General features: G+C 48.1%; 2 protein-coding genes across 2 annotated transcripts in view; one reads left to right on the top strand and one right to left on the bottom strand.

The window, feature by feature from the left end:
* The window catches only part of LOC137431885 (sorting nexin-6), an 80,738-nt gene extending 67,493 nt beyond the window's left edge, over positions 1-13,245 (bottom strand). Inside the window, exons 1-4 of the mRNA XM_068123697.2 lie at positions 13,159-13,245; positions 13,007-13,054; positions 11,314-11,418; positions 4,023-4,133 (exon numbers count right to left, since the gene is read on the bottom strand). Coding sequence (XP_067979798.1) covers positions 4,023-4,133; positions 11,314-11,418; positions 13,007-13,054; positions 13,159-13,209 — 315 coding nt within the window. The 5' untranslated portion in view covers positions 13,210-13,245. The remainder of the gene's footprint in view (positions 1-4,022; positions 4,134-11,313; positions 11,419-13,006; positions 13,055-13,158) is intronic.
* Positions 13,246-14,801: 1,556 nt separating this feature from the next.
* Positions 14,802-18,771, top strand: LOC144889766 (uncharacterized). The gene is made up of 2 exons (XM_078770962.1): positions 14,802-16,605; positions 17,171-18,771. The coding sequence occupies exons 1-2, from the start codon at positions 14,845-14,847 to the stop codon at positions 18,179-18,181; spliced, it is 2,772 nt and encodes a 923-aa protein (XP_078627088.1). The 5' UTR covers positions 14,802-14,844; the 3' UTR covers positions 18,182-18,771.
* Positions 18,772-25,875: the final 7,104 nt, after the last annotated feature.

Below are 25,875 nucleotides of genomic sequence, written 5' to 3'. Positions count from 1 at the left end.
CATGAGAACCATCTGCCTTTCCAACATGTTATTTCTCTGACAAGATTCCATGTTGGAGCAGAGTTGTCAACTCTCAACTTTATTTTATCAGAAGATACATCCAAAATTTCGAGCATCAGATAATTTCCACCCCTTGGTCTTAGTAACCATGCTTGTATCCATTTTATCATGGTGACTCCATCAAACCGCTGGCCACCGCCAATTTCAAGCGGAGATGCACCAAAATGGAAACGCCAGCAATCATTGAAGCAGCACAAAGTTTCAACTGGGGTGTTCATCCTATTAGTAATCTCTGCATTGTGGAATGTTTTCAAGACCAACATTATGCAGCTAGAAGCCATCTATGTCCCCATCTGCCATGTAAACTCAGTTTTGAGGCCGCCCTGGTTTCAAAGTCACGTCAGGAGAGCATCAATGTTTGAAGGAAGGAAGCATCAATGGAGAGCCTACATGCGTTTGCCCACAGTGAAGCTGGGGGAATTACAGGTGCACCCATAACCGTGCTGAAACCATGACCAGAAAGAGTAAAATAGAGTACGATGAACGACTCGTAAATGCAAAGGACAAAAATATTTTTTTTGCGCATGTCCGATCAAATCTCTCTCCGGCACGATTCCTATTATATTCGTACAGACTCGGGCTGTACAGCTGCACCTGCCAAAGCCTTCTGAATATTCTTTCAAAATATGTATCAATGCAATTTCCATCGCACAGCCATCAAAGCAGCGATGCAGAGGTCAACCGATGCTGGATTTCCAGGTCAGTCCTACAATGGTGTCAGGCGGTATGTCAATGCTCAACACCAAGTCTGCATGACCTAATGACTTTCACCCTGCACTTCTGAAGACTCTTGCTGAGGGCCTGGCTGATGCTCTAGCTATCATTACCTCCACCACCAAAGGTGGATGGAGGTTATGTTTTCACCCCTGTCTGTTTGTTTGTTTGTGAACAAAATATCTCTAAAATTTGTGGATGGTTTCGGACGAAATTTGGCAGAGAAGTAGTGTTTGTGACAAGGACGAAATAATTAGATTTTGGTGAGGATCCTGATTCAGATCCGGCTACGAGAAATTTTAACTGCAATTTTGAAAGCGACTGATTTTTATGGTCTTCATGAATGATCTCTCCGACTCTCTGGAAAATCCTATCTATCTCTTTGCTGATGACTCCACTCTCTGCCACTCCAGATCTCAACCCTCAGATCAGCAGTCTGCAGCCTCTTCGTTCTCTGCAGACCTGGATAAAATCACAAACTGGTCAAACATGTGGACCATGTCTTTCAATCCTGACAAATGTTACACTCACTATGTCTCTCCGAAAAGACAGTCTGGAAAACCCTCCCATCGACTTGCTCAACAACCCTCTCGACGAAGTTCTGTCACTCAAGCTTTTGGGTCTCACTATCAGCCATGATCTTTCCTGGGAAAACCACATTTCCAAGCTGGCCTCCAAAGCCAGTCGCTGACTGGGCATCCTCCGTAGTGTGAAGTCCTTCCTTGGCACACCTGAGATCCTCACCACAGAAAAAGCTTTCATCCACAGCTCAATGGAATACTGCTCTCCCCTCTGGGCTGGTGCTCCTGCCTCACACCTAGCTTGGCTTCACACTGTGGAATCTAAAGCTTTCAGAATCATTGGAATCTCCCACGATGAAGGCTCTCATTCTGAGGGCCTTTCACTCTCTCACCGCAGGCAGGTTGGTGGTCTTTCTGTCTTCTACCGACTCCCTCCAACCTAGCTGCCCCAGCTCTGTCTGTGCTCTGTCCCTCCTTCAATATTCCTTCAGTTCGCACAAGATCTGCCAGCAACCCTCTTCTGGTGAAATTGCCAAAATCAAGACACTCTGCTCACCTTCACTCTTTCATTCCTCTTTTCTCCAGTCTCTGGAATGAAATCCCACACTCTTCAATCCCACCTTCCCCTCCAGGTATTTAAAACAGCTATTCACCACCATCTCTTACCTCCCCCCTTCCAAAACCTTGATCTTTTCTACCCTCATCAATGCACCCCAAATCCACCTCTTTCAATGTCCGACTTCATTCCTGAAATTCCTGGAAGTGTCAATCCCACCCCCACCCCCCCTGCCATCTCCCTTCCACACATCTGCCGATGTCCCTGTCCTCTGCTGTTGTGCTTCTGTGCTTCCCTCTCTCTCCCTATCTTGTCTCCCACTCCGTTTATTATATGTTTTATGTGCCCGTTTAAGTTTTTTCGGCGTAGCCCATCGGGCAGAGCAATTTTACAAGTCTGCTATTCCACTTAGACTTTTGGTCTTGTTTGTATACAAGATCGAGGCTCGTGTAAGAGCAGGCACATTAAACACAAACAAGACCAAACGTCCAACAGCGGCGTAGCCGGGCTTGTAAAATATTATAAACCACAAACACACATGATTAGGTTTTTAAAAACGGCCGCTAATGCTGTTTATGACATTAAACAAATTTAGAGGGAATCAAGACATCCATGAGGTAAGTTTTACTTTCAGAACTGAGCGAAGATCTACTGTAATCTTATATACCCCACAAGGGTTGGAGGTGTGCTCATTTACCAAGCAGCTAGCTCGCGCTTGCCAAGCCAGCCGTTCCTGAAGGGTTTTGAATGGAGTGCTTGCTCAAATGCTTTAACCACTTGGCGATCTCTCCACAAGAAACTTGGTGAATGAACACACACCCAATGTTCTTGAGACCCGATCATAGAGAGACTGTAATCTATATACCCCAAAAGAGGAATGACCTTTCCTGCCGCTCTCAAAGTGAGCGGGTGTTTACGCCGTAATGATATCGTATACATAATGACGTAGCATGATGGCCAGACACAAAAATTCCGCTAGTTTTATACAAGATATATATTTAACCTCCAGTAACGTTGCAGTCACTACAAAGGGATTAGTGTTACGAATAGATTTACTATAATAAGAACGTTACGTTACCATTAGGAAAATTATATTATTTTTTTTAAACCGAGGTGAATTCCTTACTTCCGCTTTTACACAGCTTCAATCCATAAACTTTTCATTCACGACATTGGGATTAAAGCGTTATGGTTATATTTACTATAATATTATTACTACGAAAACGATACTACTGAAACGATACCACTGTATTAAGAAACCTGGGTTTAAGTTGTCTGAAGTAGACGGTGAGTCATAACGCCTTAAGGCCTATACTTACCGTATTGTTGGAAGAGACGCAACGCCGATACTTTCATTATTTGATGGTCATTTTAACAATCGGTTTGTTTGTGTTTCACACTGAATGAAAAACGTACAGGTAGAGCGATTGTGATATACGACAGGTTTGATGATATGTTCGGCATGAACGGCATATAAATCAAAATGGCAGTGCGTGGAGAGTCAACCGCAGCACCGCCGTAATGACATCAGAGGTAATCACATCACCCTGTCATGTGACCAGATTCTCAGCTCCGATTGGTATATGTTTGAGGGGACATACATGCATACATACATATAGACGGACAAAAACTGTTCTAGACGGCTCTGCCCGATGGGCTATGCCATAAAAAATAAAAATAATAATCTATCAATGGTGACGAATCACTTAAAAAATTATATCAGCATTGTCACCAAAACCAAATTGATTCGTCCTTGTCGCACACCCAACCTGTCCACCAAATTTCGTCAGAATCATTCCACAACTTTTAGAGATATCTTGCTCACAGCCAGACATACAGACAAGGGTAAAAACATACCCTCCTCCCACCTTTCGTGGCAGAGGTAAGAACAAGTGTCCATACTGTGTGTGGCAGTGGAAGGCAAAAGTTAAATTAGCACACGTTTCGCATCTGATCACAACGCACGCATGCACGCACACACGCACACCTGTCATTACAACACCGAAGAGAGAAGAAAAAGAAAATCGAATGTAATAAACAACAGTGATAAATAAGTGAGTTATTGGCCACAACTGTTGTCATGGGTGGTCAAACATGTGGAAAGATGAAAATGGCAGAGTTTTTTTTTTTAACACAAATGCCACATGTAAAACATAGTTCAACAAACTCACAATAATTCCAGCGTAGTCCTCGTTCTCCTCGAAAGCGTCGTGAAGCCATATAAATTCCTCATGCTGACGAACAACTGAAAATTCACCCTGCTTGAAGATGGGCAAAGTGGTCTGGAAGGGGAATTACAAAAAGGAATTGAGCATCAGACTTTAAGGAAATATATTAAAACTAGTAAAAAGCCCGTCAAGAAATGACGGGTTGGAACAGTTTTTATTCGACGGTGCAGCCTCATGAGCGTACCAAAGTCTGAAGCCTCAGCCTAGTATCGTGTGCTTATATAGTCTAGTAGGAAGACTAGGTCCCCCTGCACCCCCCGGAGATATACTTCTAATCAGTGTTTCTAGATTGGAAAAAATGTGTAGAAAATGACTAGCTATGGCCCCAAGCTGAAAAAATGTCCCACATACCATTTTTATGCAAATTACTGCTGCCATTATCAAAAAAACGATTTTTGACATATCTCAGCCAATATTGCAGATAATTGAAAAATGAAGGTGTCTAGACCCATGTTTTGAAGGGCATAGATCATGATAGAACTATTCATAACATGATTACATGTGTCTATGGTATACTAGTATGCATATTAATGCTGTAATTACAAAATAATCAGTTTTACAAATGATAAGGATACGTTAATACTGCAGATAACTTAACATGGTACATAAGGGGTCTAAACCCAGGTATTTTCAAGGTTAAATGTCAACAAGATGCTCCTGAGTCTTGCATAGGGGCGGGACATTGGCAGTAACATTGGTACCACTCAACTTTTCTTCCCACCATTGACTTTGTATTGCGAGAGATTTTCACTTGCTTATTTAAAGGTTTCTCACCCAGCCCACGTAAAATCTACCAACTCCTGCTGTTAACTCCCAAACATATTTTTTTATGTTATCCAATCACAGTGCAGAAATGACAGACTAGAGATCCAAATTAGTGCTGCTATAGCTGCCATTTTACATTTCCATCCATGTAACATGCGCGCTCGCGCGCTCGTATCAATTGGTAATGTCGCGCGCTCGTATCAATTGGTAACGTTGATGTTATTGAATACCTCAGTTGAAAGTTCAGTCTTCCATTCCATCTGTGTGTTGTTCTTGGTATTCATCCTCCAATCTAGCCAGGTAAGATGCTAACTATAATGTTACTCACACTCTTGACTTCAGTTTCTGCATGAAATCATAAACAGGCAGAATAACAGCTGAGCCAGCTAGCACCATGTTAGCTAACGTTAAAGCTAGCCTCATCTATGTACAGTATGTTCCTAATGTCGGTGTAACTTAAACTTTTGTTAATGCCAAACATGAGACATATCTGTTGACTTCTGTATATGAATTGAACCAGAAAGAGGCACGACAGCTGAGCTAGCTACAGTAACTTAGCACAATGTTTCATTGGCCTAGATAGCTAACGTTAGTGTGGAAGAATTTAGATGTTTTAGCTATTAGCACTTTTGATGCCACTAAACATGGTTTAGTCAGCTAAAAAGTACCCTAGTGTAGAACATGACTCAGAACCTCTATTACCTCACTGAAAACTCAGAGCCTCCTTTCACAGGCACTTTTAACATCATTCGTGATTTCTTATTTGTCATTTAACAGTGATGGTAGACATCGACAGCAAGCATGCCCAAAAGAAAACGGAGTGTAGAACCTGCAGCCCAAAGCTCTCCTCCTACATGCATCCTTCATGTACCATCCATGTCTGATCATGGGGATTTCACGCCCCTCCGTAAAATTAAAGGATCTGCTTCAGAAAAACTGCAACTGCTTCAAAAGATCCGGGATAGACGTCTCAACCAACCGCATGACTCCCCATGTCGTATGCAATCAGTATGTGATCAGATCCCGGCAACTCTTCCTGATGACCTAGAAAGAGTAGGATATCACAGCAAGTGTTATAAGCACTTTGTCCGCCACTTTCATCGTCTGGGAGATGATACAGAACCAGGGCCATCAACCTCATCATGGCATCACTCTCCTCGTAAACCAGGAGGTTCTGCTGAACCCATCTTCCCGCCAGAGTGTATATTTTGTGAGAAAGTTGAGACCAAAGATGCTCATCGCAATACTGAGAGGCCTACAACCTTCCCATCCTTTAAAAACAAAGAAAATGCATGGGAGCAAATCGAAACACGGGCTGAGAAAATGGGTCTCTATCGACTCCATCGAAAGGTGAAAAACAAAGACCTCTTTGCATGTGAGGCCAAACACCATCCGTCATGTTTTAAAGCTTTCCGCACAGCATTCTACAACTATGAGCGTGCGATTCACAGAGCCGAAGCACCAAAGGAGCAGGCTTGCATGTCAGCCGCCCATGAAAAGGCATTCAACTCAGTACTGGAACACATTCAAACCCAGGTCATCCAGCAGAATAAAGTTCTACAGCTTTCTTCCTTGCGCTTGCTCTATGTCGAGGAACTGAAACTGAATGGATATGAGAACTCAAATTATCGGTCAGAGAAACTACTGAAACGCCTACAGAATGACCCAATCAAGGAGCATATCCACTTCACGAAGGTTGATCATGACAAATGTGATGTCATTTCTTTCTGGCTTGTGCACAGCTCAAACATAACAGTTTCCAATGCTCTCGCACGAGCATTCACACTCGGAAGCACAAACAAGAACCAAAATGTTGCCCTCCAACTTCGCCAGGGTATTCTACAGGCTTTCAGAGAGTGTAAAGACTGGGAGAATAAAGGGGGTAAAGGGTAAAGAATAGGGAGAGGACTACTGTGCCACTCTCCTGGGGTACTATGTGTTCAGCGGAGAAGACTGCACCAGTGCCTTCAAAGGGAAGGGAAAAGTCGGGCCCTTGAAAAAGCTGGAGAAGAATCCCAGGTTTCACAGGGCATTCGGTGAACTGGGTGACAACTGGGATGCCAACCCTGAGGTGGAGAGGCAGTTAGAAAAATTCACCTGTGTGATGTACGGCCAGAGTCGCGAGTCATCAGTGGACATTGTCCGTGCCAAGCTGCTACGAAAAATGGTGGGAGAGGACAAGACCCTCACATCCAAGTCCAAGGTTGATCTGGCTCGCCTTCCTCCATGCCAGTCTGCCCTGAAGCCGCACATCCAGCGTGTGAACCACCGCGTAGCATTGTACAAAAGAGCCGATCAACCTATCATCGAAAAGCCAAAACCTTATTAGGAGCAAGGATGGATAAGGACTGATGAAGGACTGTTGAAACCAATGTGGTCCAGTGGTCCCATCCTACCAACCTCACTGGTGGATCTTCTGAACACAGGAGAGCACGAAGAGGAGGAGGAAGAGGAAGGAGAAGAAGAGTTTGACTCTGACGATTTCGATGAAAATGATGATGACTGACTCAGTGTAGAATCACTAATGCTAATGATGTTTATCTAAAACAAGCAAGAGAAGAGTGGTCACATTGAGTGCTAGGACTATTTTGACAGTTGTAATATTTAGAAAAATAAAACTTTGTGTTAACGTCTGTGTAGACGGACCTTAATATGAGTCTATTATTTCGTAAAACTGTGATTATTTTGTAAATAAAGCACTAATTAGCATACTAGTATACCATAGACACATGTAATCATGTTATGAATAGTTCTATCATGATCTATGCCCTTCAAAACATGGGTCTAGACACCTTCATTTTTCAATTATCTGCAATATTGGCTGAGATATGTCAAAAATCGTTTTTTTGATAATGGCAGCAGTAATTTGCATAAAAATGGTATGTGGGACATTTTTTCAGCTTGGGGCCATAGCTAGTCATTTTCTACACATTTTTTCCAATCTAGAAACACTGATTAGAAGTATATCTCCGGGGGGTGCAGGGGGACCTAGTCTTCCTACTAGACTAATATCTTCTTTATTAGCTCACCTGGAACGAAGTTCAGGGGAGCTTATGCGATGGCGCGTCGTCAGTCCGTCAGTCAGTCCGTAAACACTTGAAACTTCTCCGAAACCGCTGATGGGATTGCGACCAAATTTGGCACAAATGCAATTTATTGTGTTGTGACTGACGTTTGTTCACGACATTAAAAAAAGATCAGGGTCTAAACGGGGTCTACGTGAATCCAGGTTTGACCCCCCCAAAATAGGACTTTGCTTTTTGAAACTGCACTATTTCGATGAAACTTCACCACAACCTTCACCACCCGTGATGTTCCAAAGTTTGTTCACGGCGTTAAAAAAAAAAATCTGCTGCTTTGGAAGTTTACGGGGACCCCAAAATCGGAACCCCAGAATCGGTGTTTGCTTTCTTCTCAGAAACTACACACGCCATTCCGATGAAACTTCACCACAACCTTCATCACCCATGATGTACCAAAATTTGTTCACAGCATTAAAAAAAAAATTGCCCCTTTGGGGTCTACGGGGGGGGGGGGGGGAGGTTCCCCCCAAAATAGGCATTTTTTTGTTTGTTTAAAGTCTTACGATTATGTGCCATTCGATGAAACTTGACCACAACCTTAATCACCCGCATTGTACCAAAGTTTTTTTCCTGGAATTTAAAAAAAATAAACATAAAATCGGGCTCTAAGGTGGTCTATGGGGGGGCTTGCCCCCCAAAATATGTATTTGCTTTTTTCTCATAACCTACACACAATTTTGATGAACCTTCACCACAACCTTCATCAACCATGATGTACCAATGTTTGTTCAAGCAATTGGAAAAATTGGGGCCTGGGGAGGTACACGGGGTGGAGGGGTGCCCCCCAAAATAGGTATTTTCTTGTTTTTGTTTTTTTTAAGTCTTACGATTATGTTAGTATGATTCTACATGCTGCCCTGTCTTCTAGCAAGCATTGAAATTGGTTTAAAATACCTTTAGCTAGTGCAGTATACTGTTTATTCTACCAGGTGATCGCCAGTGGTATTGCCCCTATGTTTTATTAGACACCCTACGGATGTAAATGAACACTCGTTTTACTCTGCCGGCGTTGCACATTCACGTGCAGCGAATTTCACCTCCATGCACCTTGGAATTGTTAAATAACAATAAATACAACACGAGAGACCATTTATCTTATCGAAAATGTTTTTCAAGTTTGTTTAATCCTCAAAAATAGACTGTAGAGAACTTATGAAGTGTTATTAGTGTTAAAAGGTTGGTCTCTAAAACGTACCCTTATGAAGAGGGACAGACATCTGTACAAACACACAAACTGACATTGTGTTTTATATGGTAGATGGGCCATTTCAAAAGAAATAAATAAAATCTGACTAGAGGTGGGATAAAACTTCAAGAAAGCTTCAAGAAATACAACTAGAGGTCGAAGACCAAATAAACAAACAATAGAACCAGCAAAAAATACTAGAGCGAAGTCGATGGTGCACCATCACAAATCCCCATGCTTCCCACCCAAAGCAAGGTTGAAAGATGGCAAAACGTTCCACCAGGAATGAATGACCCATTATAAAGTGGAGTTTTAAAACATTGTCCCGTTTTGACCCCAAGTCTGCACCCCCTGGGACATGAACTGGGGTCAAATCAAAAAAATAATTATTTCATCCTTCTCCCAATGTTGCCTGCATATACAAAGTTTCATTAAAGCAAGTCTTAAAATGTGCCCGTAATTACATTTTTTTGGTATTTGACTTTTTGGCCCTGCCGCCAAAAATGGTGCTGCTCTTGCACCTTCGTGCCATGTGGTGATCATTAACGACTAAGTTTGGTGAATTTCTGCTCAACCGTTTAGGAGGATAGCGTTACGGATGGTCAGCCAGAGGAGAAGATTACAATATCCTGCACACTGTTTTCAAAAAATAAACACAAAAACGACAGGATGGCCTAGAGATACGCACGCCTCTTAAGCTGTCTAGCATGGGTTCAAATCCAGACCCAGCTACAAACTGTCAGCCTGGTGTTTCATCATGCATCCCTTCCCTGGATGGATGGTAAACTAGGCGTCCCGGTTGTCGGCATTATAAAAAACCCAGTGTTCTTCGTGAAGGGTAGGCGAGCTATCCCTGCATCTGATACCAGTCATCACACCCCTATGAATGACAACATCAGTTCTTCAGCCATTACTATCAGGCTGCCCATGCCCAATGGCACACCAAATCACTCTGCATTTCGTCTCAATATTCCATCTCGAGCACATCCATTGTTAAAATGCAGACACGTCAATGAAAAGAACAGCACCAACAGTTCACCCACGACGAGGGAAATTCGGAACTGTGAATAGATCGTGTATTTCAGTTTAAAGATTTACCGTTTCAGTAAGAGTACTCCTCTGTGACAAATGTCTCCTCTGTGAAGGTCTCCTCGAAATGTTACATTAAATTATGAATTTAATGTATGAACAAAACTTAACTTAACTATGATAAATGTATGAATTATGAACAAAACTTAACTATGATAAATCTGAAATAATCATCCTTGGCCCAAAAACGCTCACCAAATCCACCCATAACTTCACCCTCAACCTTGACGGTTTCCCAGTATCCACCTCCCCTCACATCCGGAATCTTGGCATCATCTTTGATCAAACCTTCGACAAATACACTAAACAGATCACAAAGACAGCCTTCTTTCACCTGAAAAACATCGCCCGTCTCCGTCCATCCCTCTCCTCCAAGGCTGCAGAAACCCTCATCCACGCCTTAATCACCTCCCGTCGGGACAACTGCAACAGCCTCCTCTATGGTTCACCCTCAATAATCATCAATAAACTCCAAAACATTCAGAACTCCGCTGCCCATCTACTCACCCATTCCCGGACCCGTGATCACATCACCCCCGTCCTTTATAAGCTTCACTGGCTCCCCATCCCCCAGAGAATCCAGTACAAAATCCTCCTCTTGACCTACAAAGCCCTCCATAACTTGGCCCCATCCTACCTGACTGACTGACCTCCTCTCCAGACACACTCCCACCCGCAACCTCCGCTCTGCTGGTGCCAACCTCCTGTTCCCCCCCCCCCCCCCCATCCGGACCAAATTCAGATCCTGGGGGGACAGGGCCTTCTCCATCGCTGCTCCCACCCTCTGGAACTCACTACCTCACACCATCAGAGACTCCTCCTCACTCACCACATTCAAAACATCTCTCAAGACCCACCTGTTCAACACTGCATTCAACATTTAACCCACTGCATTTAACATTTAACCCACAGCATTTAACCCCTGACTGATTATTTACCTATTTATTTTTGTCTTTTTGCACTTGTTTTTTGTACTCTGTCAAAGCGTCTTTGGGCTTCTTGAAAAGCGCTATATAAAATAAATGTATTATTATTATTATTATTATTAAATTAAATTACCCCAAAATTATACATGAAAACAAAATGTCTCCTCTGTGAAGGAAATAATTACCTTTGTATGCACAGTGAACTTCACTTTGTCCTTCTCACTGAGTGCATCGGAGATGTCCACTTGCAAAGCCGCATCCGTCTGTAGGTCCACAGTTTCAGAGCGCAGCTAAACAGGAATAAAAAATTTTAAAAGCCTCAAATTCTACTTTTACACAGGAAGTATCCAAAGTTACATATCATCATTACCACCACTCAGTGTGAGCAACACTTTTTTTTCTTCTTTTTTTAATAAATAAATACACAAGGTGACAAACACTGAAGCTATGCAGACACAAAACATTTGTGTAGCCTCAATGTTCACCACCCTGTAACACAAGGATGGTTCAACTTAAACTTTTTAAAAATGAAATCTCTGATCAACAAAAAAAAACCCCCAGAAAACAAAAAAAACAAACAAAAAAAACATCGAACCTGTTGAAATTTACAGACGATAGTCTTTATGGCACCGTGACGACTGCCTGTCCAGGAAACCAGTGTTTGACTCATGCAAATAATTTAATGATAGATGGGTGTACGTGTGCACATTGAACCGCACTCCGCAACAAATCGGCCACCTCGCTCAACAACAATCAAAACATCAAGCCATTCCATCCAGAGGTCAACATCCTTAATTCCTGTCCACCGTCCTGTCCTGTCCACCTGGTGTACCTGTCCACCGACAATAGCCTTCACCAGCAAAAGTAGTTCTTCAATCAAGTCGAGAAACTCATTTTGATGGGATTAAGAATTATTTAATTAAGAATTAAAATTATAAGAAGTTCCTGTTCCTTTACAATAAATTTCATGGCAGTAGGAGACCATCGGGCCCGCTTAAGTCTGCGGTGTGGTTGCCAACATACGGTTGTTTGTCCGTGATCCCTGATCCAACCTCCCGCACTCGGAGCGGCCGGTCTAACCATTACACCGAGTCCGGTTATATCAGAAGCAAACAGTGTTGGCAATGTTGAATCTCTCATTAATAAAGTTAGTTGTAGTTGTGAAAAAAAGGTTTACAGAAATTCAAGCACTCTTGCGAATAATAAGTATTTACATGCACATCCTAAAAGTTTCTCCAAGGGGAATTAAGGATCAAGCACAAACATCATAAAGTGGCACCACATCCCACATCACAAACTACTACTACTACTACTACTACTACTACTACTACTACAACTACTCAAATTACAGTAAAGGGATATATTAGGATATATCAATGTACTTTTGCACCATTTATACAAGGACATGTAGGCCAGACAAACATGGATATGGGATAACAACCTGGGATTCCAGCATTATGGGCTCAGATAATGCAAAAATAAATAAATAAATAAGTAAATAAATAAATAAATATCATACCTACTATGATGACACGACTACGACTGCGAGGGCCCAGGACCCACAACTGACATCGGCCTCATCAAACATCGAGGTCAGACGTCACATCGAGAGGCCAATCAAACATGGATTCGCAGATAGATTTAACAGCAAACAACCAACCAAAGGCGTTCTCCGAATCTGTGCACGAACGGGTGCAGCACACTTGTGTACGTGTGTGTCACGTTACACACAGAGCGGTTTTGGGCTAATTCTCCCAAATAATCCACAAAGCACAAAACCCTCCTCAGTAGTTACCGGTAACGCACGAACACGTTTAAATCACCCTTAATGGTTATTACAAACCGGAAGTGTGTTACAGAGAGAGAGAGGAGGCTCACCTTGCTCTCCTCTTCGGTGAAATAGTCAGGCCCATCGTCGAACCCGCTCTGCGGAAAGGCAAAGGAGACGGGAAATGCATCGTTATCTGTGAAAACAACACACAACGGGAAGTGCGAAGGTCGTCACGGCCGCAGGAGGAGCAACAACTCACCATCATGCCGCCGACCCACCAGGGTCTGGCCCGGATATCCCACAATGCCATTCGCGCTAACGTCCACGCCCCCCTTCGTCTCACACCACGCCCACTAAGAGCACTTTAAATACCGGTAACGTATCCAATTTGGCCTTCACTTCCGTATTTAATTCATCCCAAGTAAAGCGATATGTGCCGCTGGTAAAGAATGTCTGAATATGAAACTCAGCGTTGTTCCCTTTTTATTATTAAACATACTCGATACAGAGCGTCGGTTCTGTCGAGTAGTTTCTATGGCAACGCGATTACACGTTACAACCGTGGACAGGTGATCACTCGCACACCGACACAGGATGCTCACACCATGGCGGCGGTTTGTAGCTGGGCCGAGATGGGCTCAGAGGCGACGAGCGCACCTCTCGTCATACTAATCTATTACAGCCCGAATAATGTCGGGTGTGTTAAATTACATGAACCGTCTACTCTCGGGGATTAAACAATATGATTGAATACCACAGCATAAGTAATCCGATGAAGGTTTTAATTCATTCGTATCCCATAACCGACACCAAACTTTGAATAAGTTGACGCACCACGTGACCTTCGGGTGCTCAAGGCGATAAACAGACGAACTTTCAAACGGCATCAAAATGGCTCAAAAGTTGCTTGTTTACAACTTTATTCACTTAATGCTCTCTGATTAATATTCAGCCTCCCTCGATCTCGACATAGCAGAGCGCATAGGGGAGGCTTATATGGATGTTGTCGGGTTGGTTCCTACAATTAGTACCCTGTAGCGGTTCCCGCTGAATGTACACAATCGCCTTGTAGTCCTTGAGCCAACCGGCCATATTTTGAAGTGAATGCTCCGGCGGGGGGAGTAATTCTCATTATGATTTTCCATTAGACCAATGTCTCAAGTGTCAGAAAAGGTGTGATGGACATCTGAGAACGGTAGCTTAGTGCCCGGATGGACGCCATCTTTGAAACCACCCAGCTCGAAAATGCCCATTTGGTGGGGTACATTGTTGCACGTGTATCTGGACTTCTATACTAGCTATCGATGTGCGGTTGACGACTAAATATACGTCCGATGTGTACCGCCTAAATAAAAAATAATAGAAGCATTTTGTTTTAGATTAATTATTATAAAAATCAATTATCGAAAAAAAATCATATATTTTTCAATATTTTATTATTAGACTTGTACTTTTTTTAGTGAAACAACACTGGTATGATTTTCCAAATTATGCATTGTGCTACACCGTTTATCTGTCTATAAAAATAACTCAAAAACTAAAACATATCATCCACCACGAGTGTACACAAAAAATATATGAAAAGGCATGCACTTTCCACAAACCGAAACTATGTCAGTTGGAATTTCCCGCCGATAATCAACCCACAGAACCCAGTGCCGAAAGTGACGTCAGTCTATTCTATATCTATATTCTATATTCTATATCTCAGTCTGAGATTTGTTGCGGTGACCTGATTAATTTCTGAGGGGGGGGGGGGGGGGGTGGGTGGCTTAAGAACTAAAAGTGAACATGTTAGATGGCGCCACATACAACTCTATTATAGAGTTGTATTGTGGCGCCATCTAACATGTTCACTGACTTGGATGAGTATGTCTATGTAAGCTGGCGAGCTTTTCGGATATCGGAGTAATCTAACGTCAGTCTTTTTGTTCTTTCAGCTGAGATGGCCGGTGTCGAGGCGAAACGGGCGAAGATTGAACCTGAGTCCGGAACGTGCATCCTGTGCAGCAAGAAGTCGCCACTCTCTGAACTAAGCAAGGCAGCGGGCAACAGTTCTTGGAAGACATTGTGTGACGCAGCCACAGTTAGAAACTTTTATCCAATTCTAAAGCTAGTCCAAGAAGGCGCAGTTGAACTTCCTAATATTCCAATATTATACCATAGGGCTTGTAGATCAGACTTCACTCACAAAAACCACCTAGCTACTTTGACCAATGCAGCTAGAAGTTCTTCAGTTGATACTGGCGATGCGGTGCGACGGCGATCATCACGGGAAGAGACAGGATCAACTTCAACGGTCTACGATGATAAATGCATTTTTTGCCAGCGTGCTTCAAAATTCATAAAAGGCAGTCGTACCCGTGAAACAGTTGTCTTGGCTGTTGAACTTCGAGCAGATAAGACAATAAGAGATGCTGCGACAGCTCGCAATGATGAGAGAGTTTTGGCATTGACTACACGAGATATGGTTGCAGCTGAGGCTCACTACCACTTCTCCTGCTATAGAAACTACACACGGCCCCAAAAACCTCAAGTAGAAACTGACATTGAAGATAATATCGAGAAAAAAGAAATGATACGATGTATATTCAATTTCATTCGCACTGACTTGTTCTTGAACCCGAGGATTGTTCCAATAGTTGATGTTGCAACAGATATCCTGTCTTCAGATACATTTTCAGTTGATGTTCGTGACTCCATCAAGAAGAATCTGCAGCGCACATTACAAAGAGAGTTTGGAGAATCGCTCATCTTCTTCAATGTGAAACACCGTGTATACTTGATGCCCGATAATCTGACAAAGCGAGAGATTGCTGCAGAGTGCGTAAACCTGAAAGCAGAAGTGAAAGCATTTGAACGAACGGACGGTGAAAGTAACATTGTGCGTGCAGCTACTTCACTGCGACACCAGATCAAAGATGCTCATTACAATGAACGTTGGCCGCCTCAGCCAGCAGAACTCACTTCAGATTACGTGAAGATACCAGATTCTCTTCGTGTATTTCTGCATACTTTGATTTGCGGGAGTGGGGGTAGCTCTGCGCGTGCCGACACACTGGTATGGTCGATGGCTCAAGATATCATCAATGCTGTACACCGGGGTACCATCAGAACATCGAAGCATGTCCTACTTCCGTGGGTCATGAAAACGCTCACCGGTAATACAGAGGTCATCAGAATATTGAATCGACTCGGGCACGGATGTTCGTACACAGTTCTGGAAGAAATCGAGACAGCGCTATGCATAGACAAATTAGCAAGTGTGGAGAAAGATACAGTACCACTTCCGTCACATGTGCACCCTTCGGTCCCGACTGTATTAGCATTCGATAACATCGACAGGCTAGAGGAATCGCTGAGTGGTGGCGGAACATCGCATCGCGTCAACGGTATCATCGTCCAACCGAAGTCGCAGTCGTGTTTGCCGCCCCAACCTCCATCGGCAGTATCCAAAGCAGATAAGAAGCGATCTATCCCGTCATCCAGCGATTTAGTTCCAATATACAGCGGTGGGAAACGAGAGGGCCCACCTGCAATCAAGCCTGCAGATCTTTCTGACACTCTTGCAGGCGCAACATCCCTTGCGCAGCGCCGAAATCACGTATGGATTATGACTCGCATGCTGGAACCATGCGACCAGACAATCAGTTCGTGGACTGGTTTCAACATCATGACTAGAGATCGTGTTCAGGTGACGGAAGATGTAGTTGGCTACCTGCCGACTATAAACGCGCCTGCCACAGATATGGCAACAGTGCAAGAAATCCTCAGAGAAGCTCTGAACATCATGTCATCACTTCAGCTTGAGCGTATACCGGTGGTGCTAGACCAGGCACTATTTGCTAAGGCGACCGAAATAGCATGGAAAGATGTCGATCGATATGGAAGAATCGTGCTCATGATGGGGAACTTCCATACCATCTGTAACTTCATGTCGAGCATTGGGAAAATGTTTGGAGATGCAGGCCTTCGGGATGTAGCTGTTGAGTCAGGAGTAATCGCTGAAGGTTCCATCAACAGGGTTCTGGAAGGCAAGCAATACAACCGTGCTGTGCGACTCCACAAGTTGATGTACGAGGCACTAATGCGCATCATTTGGAAGGGCTTCCAGGTGTGGATAGAAAGCAATCATCCTGACAAGGAACCCCAGATTCGAAGCACTGACCTCAAAATTCGCAGCATCAAGGAGGATGTTTGCCACGAGACTCTCGCTGCTGCTCTCGATGATGAACTGGCGGCGTCTCCTTGCTTGCAGCCAGACAAAGGAGAAACTGGTTGTGTTTCTGGCGGAGTCGTGGAAACATGAAACAAATCGCGAAAAGCTAGGCAACAGAACACTGTATGTCACCTGTGGTGAAAAATGTCTGGTACTGACCCGCGATAGGTGGAAGTTGGTGCAAGCACTCGAATGTAGCCACGAGGAAGCAGACACGCGTATGTTTCTCCACGCAAAGCACGCCGCTACCCACTACAAGACGATCATCTTAGTGGCAGATGACACCGACGTTCTGATCATCAGTCTTCATCTCAGCAGAACCATCGATAGTCAGCTCTTCATCAGACGAGGAACAAAGGTTCGAGTCAGAATGATCGACGTTGGAAAGTTGGCTGCGGTATTGGGGTCTGGAGTTTGCAGTGCATTGCCAGGGCTTCATGCATGGAGCGGGTGTGACACTGTGAGTGCTCTGGCTAGCCAAGGAAAGATAAAGGCTTTGAAGCTTGTGCAAGCGAATGAGCTGTATCTTCAAGCATTCACAGATCTGGGATCTTCGTGGAATGTACCAACAGACGTCTTCAATAGCATTCAGGCCTTCACGTGTCAGCTGTACGCCAAGAACACGAAGATCGTCGGTGTTAATTCGCTCCGTTATCACATGTTCTGTGCAAAGAAGGGCCAGATCGAATCTGGACAATTGCCGCCTTGTGAAGACTCCTTGATGCAGCATACGCTTAGGGCCAACTATCAGGCGGCTATCTGGCGACGCAGCCTTGAAAACCTACCAGACGTCCCAACACCATCAGCAGGACATGGTTGGGAACTCGATGATGGCGGTTCGCTCACAATCCGATGGATGGCGGGTCTACCAGCTCCAGATGTCGTCTTGAATCTCATCTCATGCACATGCAGAAGGACGTGTCGACCGTCAGATTGCTCCTGCATACTGAATGGGTTGAAGTGCACTGTTGTGTGTAAGCTGCAGGGATGCTCCAACATGGTGCAGGATGATGCTATCGTGGCTCAGGATGCCAATGACTCTGATGGCGACTCTGATGATTAACTTTGTGTGCACTGTATATTGTATAGCATATGTTGTTCTCTATTATAATGCAGGCCAAATTGCCTGAAAATCTTTATAGACAGATAAACGGTTTAGCAAAATGTATAATTTGGAAGATCATACCGGTGTTATTTGACTAAAACATGACATGTTCAATGATACCTCCGCTTGCTTATTAGGAATATACATCGTATGGTGTTAAAATCAGCTCCATACGTCTTTCCAAACTCTAGTAATGAATAATTAATATAATTGGCGGCCATTTTGAAATCCAAGATGGCCACCAAAGTGCAGATTTCCTATGTAACAATTTCCGCCTGCTTATTAGATATCGTATGGTGTTAAAATCCTCTCCGTACGACATTCCTAACTTGCGTTATCGTCAGAATAGATAATGCCAGCGGCGGCCTAAGTCATTTTATGCCTCTTTACATTTATTTGTTGTAAACTCGTGGTGGATGATATGTTTTAGTTTTTGAGTTATTTTTATAGACAGATAAACGGTGTAGCACAATGCATAATTTGGAAAATCATACCAGTGTTGTTTCACTAAAAAAAGTACAAGTCTAATAATAAAATATTGAAAAATATATGATTTTTTTTCGATAATTGATTTTTATAATAATTAATCTAAAACAAAATGCTTCATATTATTTTTTATTTAGACGGTACACATCGGACGTATATTTAGTCGTCAACCGCACATCGATAGCTAGTATAGAAGTCCAGATACACGTGCAACAATGTACCCCACCAAATGGGCATTTTCGAGCTGGGTGGTTTCAAAGATGGCGTCCATCCGGGCACTAAGCTACCGTTCTCAGATGTCCATCACACCTTTTCTGACACTTGAGACATTGGTCTAATGGAAAATCATAATGAGAATTACTCCCCCCGCCGGAGCATTACTTTTGGTCTGGCTCAAGGACTATTGCACCTGTCAGGACGCGGCCAGGGCGCGATCGCCATGCCGGGCTCGTCCGGACGGGCCCAGACGCGCCTCTCCTGGGTATGCCCGGACTCGCTGTTCCCGGGCACGCCCGAACCTCCCGTGCACGCCCGGTCTCGTCTTTCCAGGGCTCGCCCAGAGCGCCCGGGCACGCCCAGCCTCGACTTGCCAGGCCGCGTCCAGGACGCCCGGGCATGTCCAGACTCTCCTTTCCAGGGCTCGCCCAGAGCGTCCGGGCATGCCCGCTCTCGCCTTTCCAGGGCTCGCCCAGAGCGCTCGGGCACGCCCAGCCTCGACTTGCCAGGCCGCGTCCAGGACGCCCGGGCATGTCCAGACTCGCCTTTCCAGGACTCGCCCTTGACACCCGGGCATGCCCGGTCTCGGTTTTCCCGGGCAAACGCCCCGGCATAAATGTGTATATATATTGCTGCCCGATAAACGGGCTTTTCAGAATACCTGAGCTGTTTTGTTTGAATAAAGCAACTCGGACGAATTCCGTCTTTGGTCGCGTCAATTCTTTCGACTCGCGTTGGAGCGCAGCTCCTTCACTGGTGACCTACCGACATGGACACGGCAGTGACTCTTAAACTGCCTACCTTCTGGGAGGCTCACGCGGCTGTTTGGTTCGCCCAGGCGGACTCCCAGTTCGCCCTGCGAGGCATCACCGCGGACGACACCCGCTTCCACCACGTCGTGGCAGCGCTCGGTTCCGCCACCGCGGCCCGCGCCCTGAGCCTCCTCGAGCACCCGCCGGCTGCCGACAAGTATGACGCGCTGAAGACGCTCCTCCTCGACGCTTTCCCCCTCTCACCGGCGGCACGCACACGGCGCCTGCTCGACCTGCCCGAGCTTGGCGACACGCGCCCGTCCGAGCGCATGGACTATATGCTCTCGTTGCTCGGTGAGCACTCTCCGGATTTTCTGTTCCGCGAGCTGTTCCTCTGCCAGCTGCCTCACCCGGTACGCCTCGCCCTGGCTCACACGTCGATCACCAATCCCCGCGCCCTCGCCAGGGAAGCCGATAAGATCTCCTCGGCGGGCCAACACATCGGCGCGGCTACCTGGAGCCTGCCGCCGTCCGAGGTGACGCCCGAGCGCCCTGCGCGGTTGGAGGCTGAACTGCCGGTGCATCTGGTGGCCGCCACGCCGCGCCGACTGCTTCCGACACGACGGCCGGGGCCTCCACCTGACCAGGCGTGGTGTTATTACCACACCAGGTTCGGACACAAGGCTCGGACGTGCCGACCCCCGTGCACTTTCGGCAAGTCGGGAAACGGCCGGGCCGGCGTTCATTCCCAGCCATTAGCGCCGGCCACTCGGGCAACTTGCTTTTTATTCGGGACAAAGCGTCCGGGCGGCGTTTCCTTTGTGACACTGGCGCCCAACTGAGCTTCATACCCGCCTCCGAGCAGGACAGGCGGGACGCCGTTTGCGGCCCCTCTTTGGTCGCTGCTAATGTCTCGGCCATACGCACTTTCGGCCCGCGCGACGTCACCCTCTGCTTCGGCAGCCAGCGCTTTCAGTGGACCTTTGTGACCGCCTGCGTCCCCATGGCTTTGCTGGGCGCCGACTTCCTCTGCGCGCACGGGCTGCTGGTCGACGTCAAACGTCGTCGCCTTGTCAACGCCGAGACCTTCAGCTCCCTGGCGTGCACGATGAGCAGCTCCGCGCCGACCGAACTGGCGTGCGCCCTGCCGACGACGAACGAGTTCGCTCGCCTGCTCGCGGAATTCCCGGCCCTCACGCGGCCGACATTTTCGGCCGTCGCAGTGCTGCATAAGATCGAGCACCACATACCCACTACGGGCCCGCCGGTCTATGCCAGGGCCCGCCGCCTCGACCCGGCCAAGCTCGCCGTGGCAAAGGCCGAGTTCGACGCGTTGGAGCACCTCGGCATCGTGCGGCGCTCCAATAGCGCCACTGCACATCGTGCCAAAGCCGGGGGGCGGATGGCGCCCGTGTGGCGACTACCGCCGCCTCAACGACGCTAACACCAACCGACAGGTACCCGATCCTGCACATCCAGGACTTTTCCGCCCGTTTGGCGGGACCGGTCATATTTTCCAAAATTGACCTGATACGGGGATACCACCAGGTACCTGTCCGGGCGGCCGACGTCCCGAAGACGGCCGTCATCACGCCGTTCGGCCTGTTCGAATTTTTGAGGATGCCGTTTGGCCTCAAGAACGCGGCCCAGGCGTTCCAGCTCTTAATGGACGGCGTGCTGCGCGACCTGCCATTTCTTTTCGTCTATCTGGACGTTGGTGTTGGGCTAGTTGGGTGTTGGGTGCTGGTGTTGGTGTTAATCCCTGGTGTTGGGCTAGCGGCTAGGGTGCCGGCTTAGGATCCTAGGATCCTGGGTTTGAATCTCGGTCGATCGCCGAATTAATGCCAGGGGGGTTGACTCAGCCTGTCATCCTTCCGAGGTCGGCTAATTGAGTACCAGTTCACTGGTAATTCCCTGTTTGTCGTTGAAGGCGGCAAAAAGGGTTGGCGTCAGGAAGGGCATCCGGCCGTAAAACATTGCTTCAAAAAGGGGACCAAAAAACAACAACTACCACGGTCCCCGAAAAGGCCAACCCCCGCTTTGCGGGGAAAAATGGCCTCTAAACGGTGGTTTTATCTGGACGACATCCTCGTCGCCAGCACGTCCCGCGCCGAGCACCTCCTCCACCTCCGAACACTGTTCGGTCGCCTCAGCGAGCATGGCTTAATTGTCAACCCGGCCAAATGCCACTTCGGCACGACGACCGTTGACTTTTTGGGCCACCGCATCACCAAGACCGGGGCCGTGCCGCTGCCGACCAAGGTCGAGGCCATCACCACGTTCCCGCGTCCCCGTTCCATCAAGGCCCTACAAGAGTTCCTCGGCATGGTGAATTTTTATCACCGATTCGTGTCCCGCGCTGCTCAGCTCATGCGGCCCCTTTACGAGGCCCTCCGGGGCATGCCGGCCAAGCATGACATCGTTTGGTCCGCGGCCATGGACGCGGCCTTCGCGAGCGCAAAACGGGCCCTCGCCGACGCAACGCTGCTGGCTCACCCGGTGCTCAACGCGCCCATCGCCCTCACTACGGACGCCTCCAACTACGCGGTGGGCGCCGTCCATGAACAACGGGTGGACGGGGTTTGGCAGCCACTCGCTTTTTTCAGCCGGCAGCTCCGGCTGAACGAGTTAAAATACAGCACGTTCGACCGCGAGCTGCTCGGTCTATTCCTGGCCGTTCGCCATTTCCGACACCTCCTGGAGGGCCGCCCGTTCACGGCTTTCGTCGACCACAAGCCGTTGGTCTCCGCAATGGCCAAAGTCACGGAGCCGTGGTCGGCCGCCAGCAGCGCCACCTCTCCGCCGTGTCGGAATTCACCACGGACATCCGGCACGTCGCCGGCAAAGACAACGCCTTGGCCGACTGTCTTTCTCGGGCCAGCGCGAACGCGGTCCACCTCGGCGTGGACTTCGCGCTCATGGCGGCCGACCAGACCACCGACACCTTGGTGCAGGCCCTCCGGGCGGCGGACACGGGCCTCCGCCTGGCCGACATCCCCTCCGCGGGCACCGTCCTGCTCTGCGACGTCTCCCAGGGCCAGCCTCGCCCCATCGTGCCCGTTTCCTGGCAGCGCCGCATCTTCGCCTCCATCCACGGCCTTTCTCACCCGGGCCGGAAAGCTTCTCAGAAGCTGGTGTCGGCGCATTTCGTCTGGCACGGCCTTCGACGGAACGTCCGCGACTGGGCCAACGCCTGCACGGCCTGCCAGCGGGCCAAGGTCCACCGCCACACCCAGGCCCCGCTAGCACCTTTCACCGTGCCTGCACGGCGTTTCGACCACGTCCATGTGGACCTGGTGGGTCCCCTGCCCCCATCGCGGGGGTTCACCCACCTGCTCACCATGGTGGACAGGACCACCAGGTGGCCGGAGGCCGTGCTCCTCACCTCCACCACCACCGCCGACGTGGCGCAGGCGTTCATCGCCACCTGAGTCACGCGCTTTGGCGCACCGGCGGACACCTCGTCCGACCGCGGCCCACAGTTCACGTCCGAACTTTGGGGCACGGTCGCCCGCTCATTGGGGGTCATGCTGCACCGCACCACGGCCTACCACCCCCAAGCCAACGGGTTGTGCGAGCGGTTTCACCGCTCCATGAAGGCCGCACTCATGGCCGGCCTTCAGGACAACGGTTGGACCGACCGGCTGCCGTGGGTCCTTTTGGGCCTCCGCACGGCCCCCAAGGAGGACCTCCGGGCGTCTGCCGCCGAGCTCGTCTACGGCCAGCCGCTCCGCGTCCCGGGCGAGTTCGTGCCCGACGCTACCAGTCCCTGGTCCGCCGCACACCAGCACCCGGACCTCCAGGAGGCCGCCCGACGATTTGCCCCCATGCCAACGTCCCGCCACGGTGGCCCCCAGTCCTACGTCCCCCCGGCGCTTCGCACAGCGGAGTACGTCTTTGTGCGTCATGACGCACACCGGGGGCCACTCCGGCCGCCGTACGACGGGCCCTTCCGGGTCCTGCGACGGGGCGACAAGTCCTTCGTCGTCGACGTCGGCGGCCGGTCGGACCGGATCTCTGTGGACCGCCTCAAACCGGCGCACGTGGACGTCGACCGACCACCACGGTTGGCCCTTCCTCTGCGGCGAGGCCGCCCCCCGTCTACAGTTCCCCCCGCTCGACCACCCACCACCGGATCGGACCCACCCCCACGACCCTCCAGGGGTCACTTTCGCCGGGTAATCCGGACCCCCCTTAAATTGACCCTGCCGGTGCAGGTCGATTCTGGAGGGGCGTGTGTAGCGGTTCCCGCTGAATGTACACAATCGCCTTGCACCTACCTGCCAGGACGCGGCCAGGGCACGATCGCCAGGCCGGGCTCGTCCGGACGGGCCTAGACGCGCCTCTCCTGGGCATGCCCGGACTCGCTGTTCCCGGGCACGCCCGAACCTCCCGGGCACGCCCGGTCTCGTCTTTCCCGGGCATGCCCGCTCTCACCTTTCCAGGGCTCGCCCAGAGCGTCCGGGCATGCCCGCTCTCGCCTTTCCAGGGCTCGCCCAGAGCGCTCGGGCACGCCCAGCCTCGACTTGCCAGGCCGCGTCCAGGACGCCCGGGCATGTCCAGACTCGCCTTTCCAGGACTCGCCCTTGACACCCGGGCATGCCTGGTCTCGGTTTTCCCGGGCAAACACCCCGGCATAAATGTGTATATATATTGCTGCCCGATAAACGGGCTTTTCAGAATACCTGAGCTGTTTTGTTTGAATAAAGCAACTTGGACAAATTCCGTCTTTGGTTGCGTTAATTCTTTCGACTCGCGTTGGAGCGCAGCTCCTTCAACCCCTAATTTTAATGGAACGAAAGAGTTCCTAAAACCCCACCCAGGAGTATAAACAGTTTACCCTCCAACTTTCAAAGGGATATCACGACTACTATTATGCATACTTCCGCATCCGCAAGATGGCGGCCTCCATGGAGCGATTTGGTGCGTCAAAGCTCCGAAATTCTCAAAGGATCCAGCAAAATCTGGCTTTTCAACATAATACGTACACGTTCATTCACAACACCGGCTTCGCCGGCTACTACGACTACTACTACTACTACTACTACTACTACTACGACTAGCACTACTACGACTAGCACTACTACTACTACTGCAACTACTACTACTACTACTATTACGATTACTACAACTAATTCTACTACTACTACTACCACTACCACTACCACCACGCCACGCCACGCCACGCCACGCCACTCCACGCCACTCCACGCCACGCCATTTTGCTGCTCCTCAAGCTGTGCTATTTTCGACATTTCCTCCTCATCCTCCTCCGTTTTCGTTTGTATTTTTGGTTGATTTGGGTTATCTGAACCGAGTTGGTTCATTTTGTTGTTTTATTTTGACGTCCCGTTTGAGTTATTAGTCCTTTTGTGTTCGGGCCTAGCCGCAGCGTGCGGCCGCACCCGTGTGGGACTAGTTTTGCCGAGCCCGATTTGTGGCGTATCACAAAACTGTTTGACTTCCTTGTTTTTGCTTAATGACCCTTGACTTTCTGTGCTAAATTTGCATAGTTTTGGCAATTAAGCCGATAAGTTATTTGCTCAACGCGCGTTTGATTATCCTTTTGAGTTAAGCATTAGCAGACCGGTACGGTCGTGCTAAAATAAGCAAAAGCTCGCGAACGAGCTTATTGGTATTTTTTTTTTCATTTGCATTTGACGGGAAATATACCGTTAATAGTAAACATGCCTCTGGATGGTACATGGGCAAGAATGGCCGCTACTACCTCTGGTGCAGGTGGGAACCGCGCTGCCCACCCGTTTAAGGCATTAACAAGGAAGCACGGGGTGAAATGCGAGTTGGGACAAATCACCCAAATAGAGGCCTATGTAAAAGCTACCCGCTAGTGTGGTTGATCCAGCAACGATAGTTGCAGCCTCGAAAATGTATGGACAAGCTGTGTTCTTTCTTAACTCGGAGGCTGCAGCAAACAAGGCCATTGAGAAAGGGATTAGTGTGGGAGGACTCTTTGTACAAGTCGAGCCGCTCTCAAGTCTTGGTACAAGGATAATTATATCTAATATACCCCCTTACGTGCCTGACAATGTCGTGGTGCCTTTCCTGGAACAACTGGGAGTGTTGAGATCACCCATCAAGCCTGTGTCTTTGGGCTGTCATGAGCCCTCCCTACAACATGTCTGGTCTTTTAAAAGACAAGTCTCCATTGAATTGGGAAAGGATGCTGAATGTGAGGGG

Source organism: Myxine glutinosa, chromosome 1 (genome assembly GCF_964187855.1).
Source record: "Myxine glutinosa chromosome 1, kmMyxGlut1.1, whole genome shotgun sequence".
NCBI lineage: Eukaryota > Metazoa > Chordata > Myxini > Myxiniformes > Myxinidae > Myxine > Myxine glutinosa.
The sequence above is the reverse complement of the archived record's forward strand: the minus strand, read 5'-3'. Positions and strand labels throughout refer to the sequence as shown.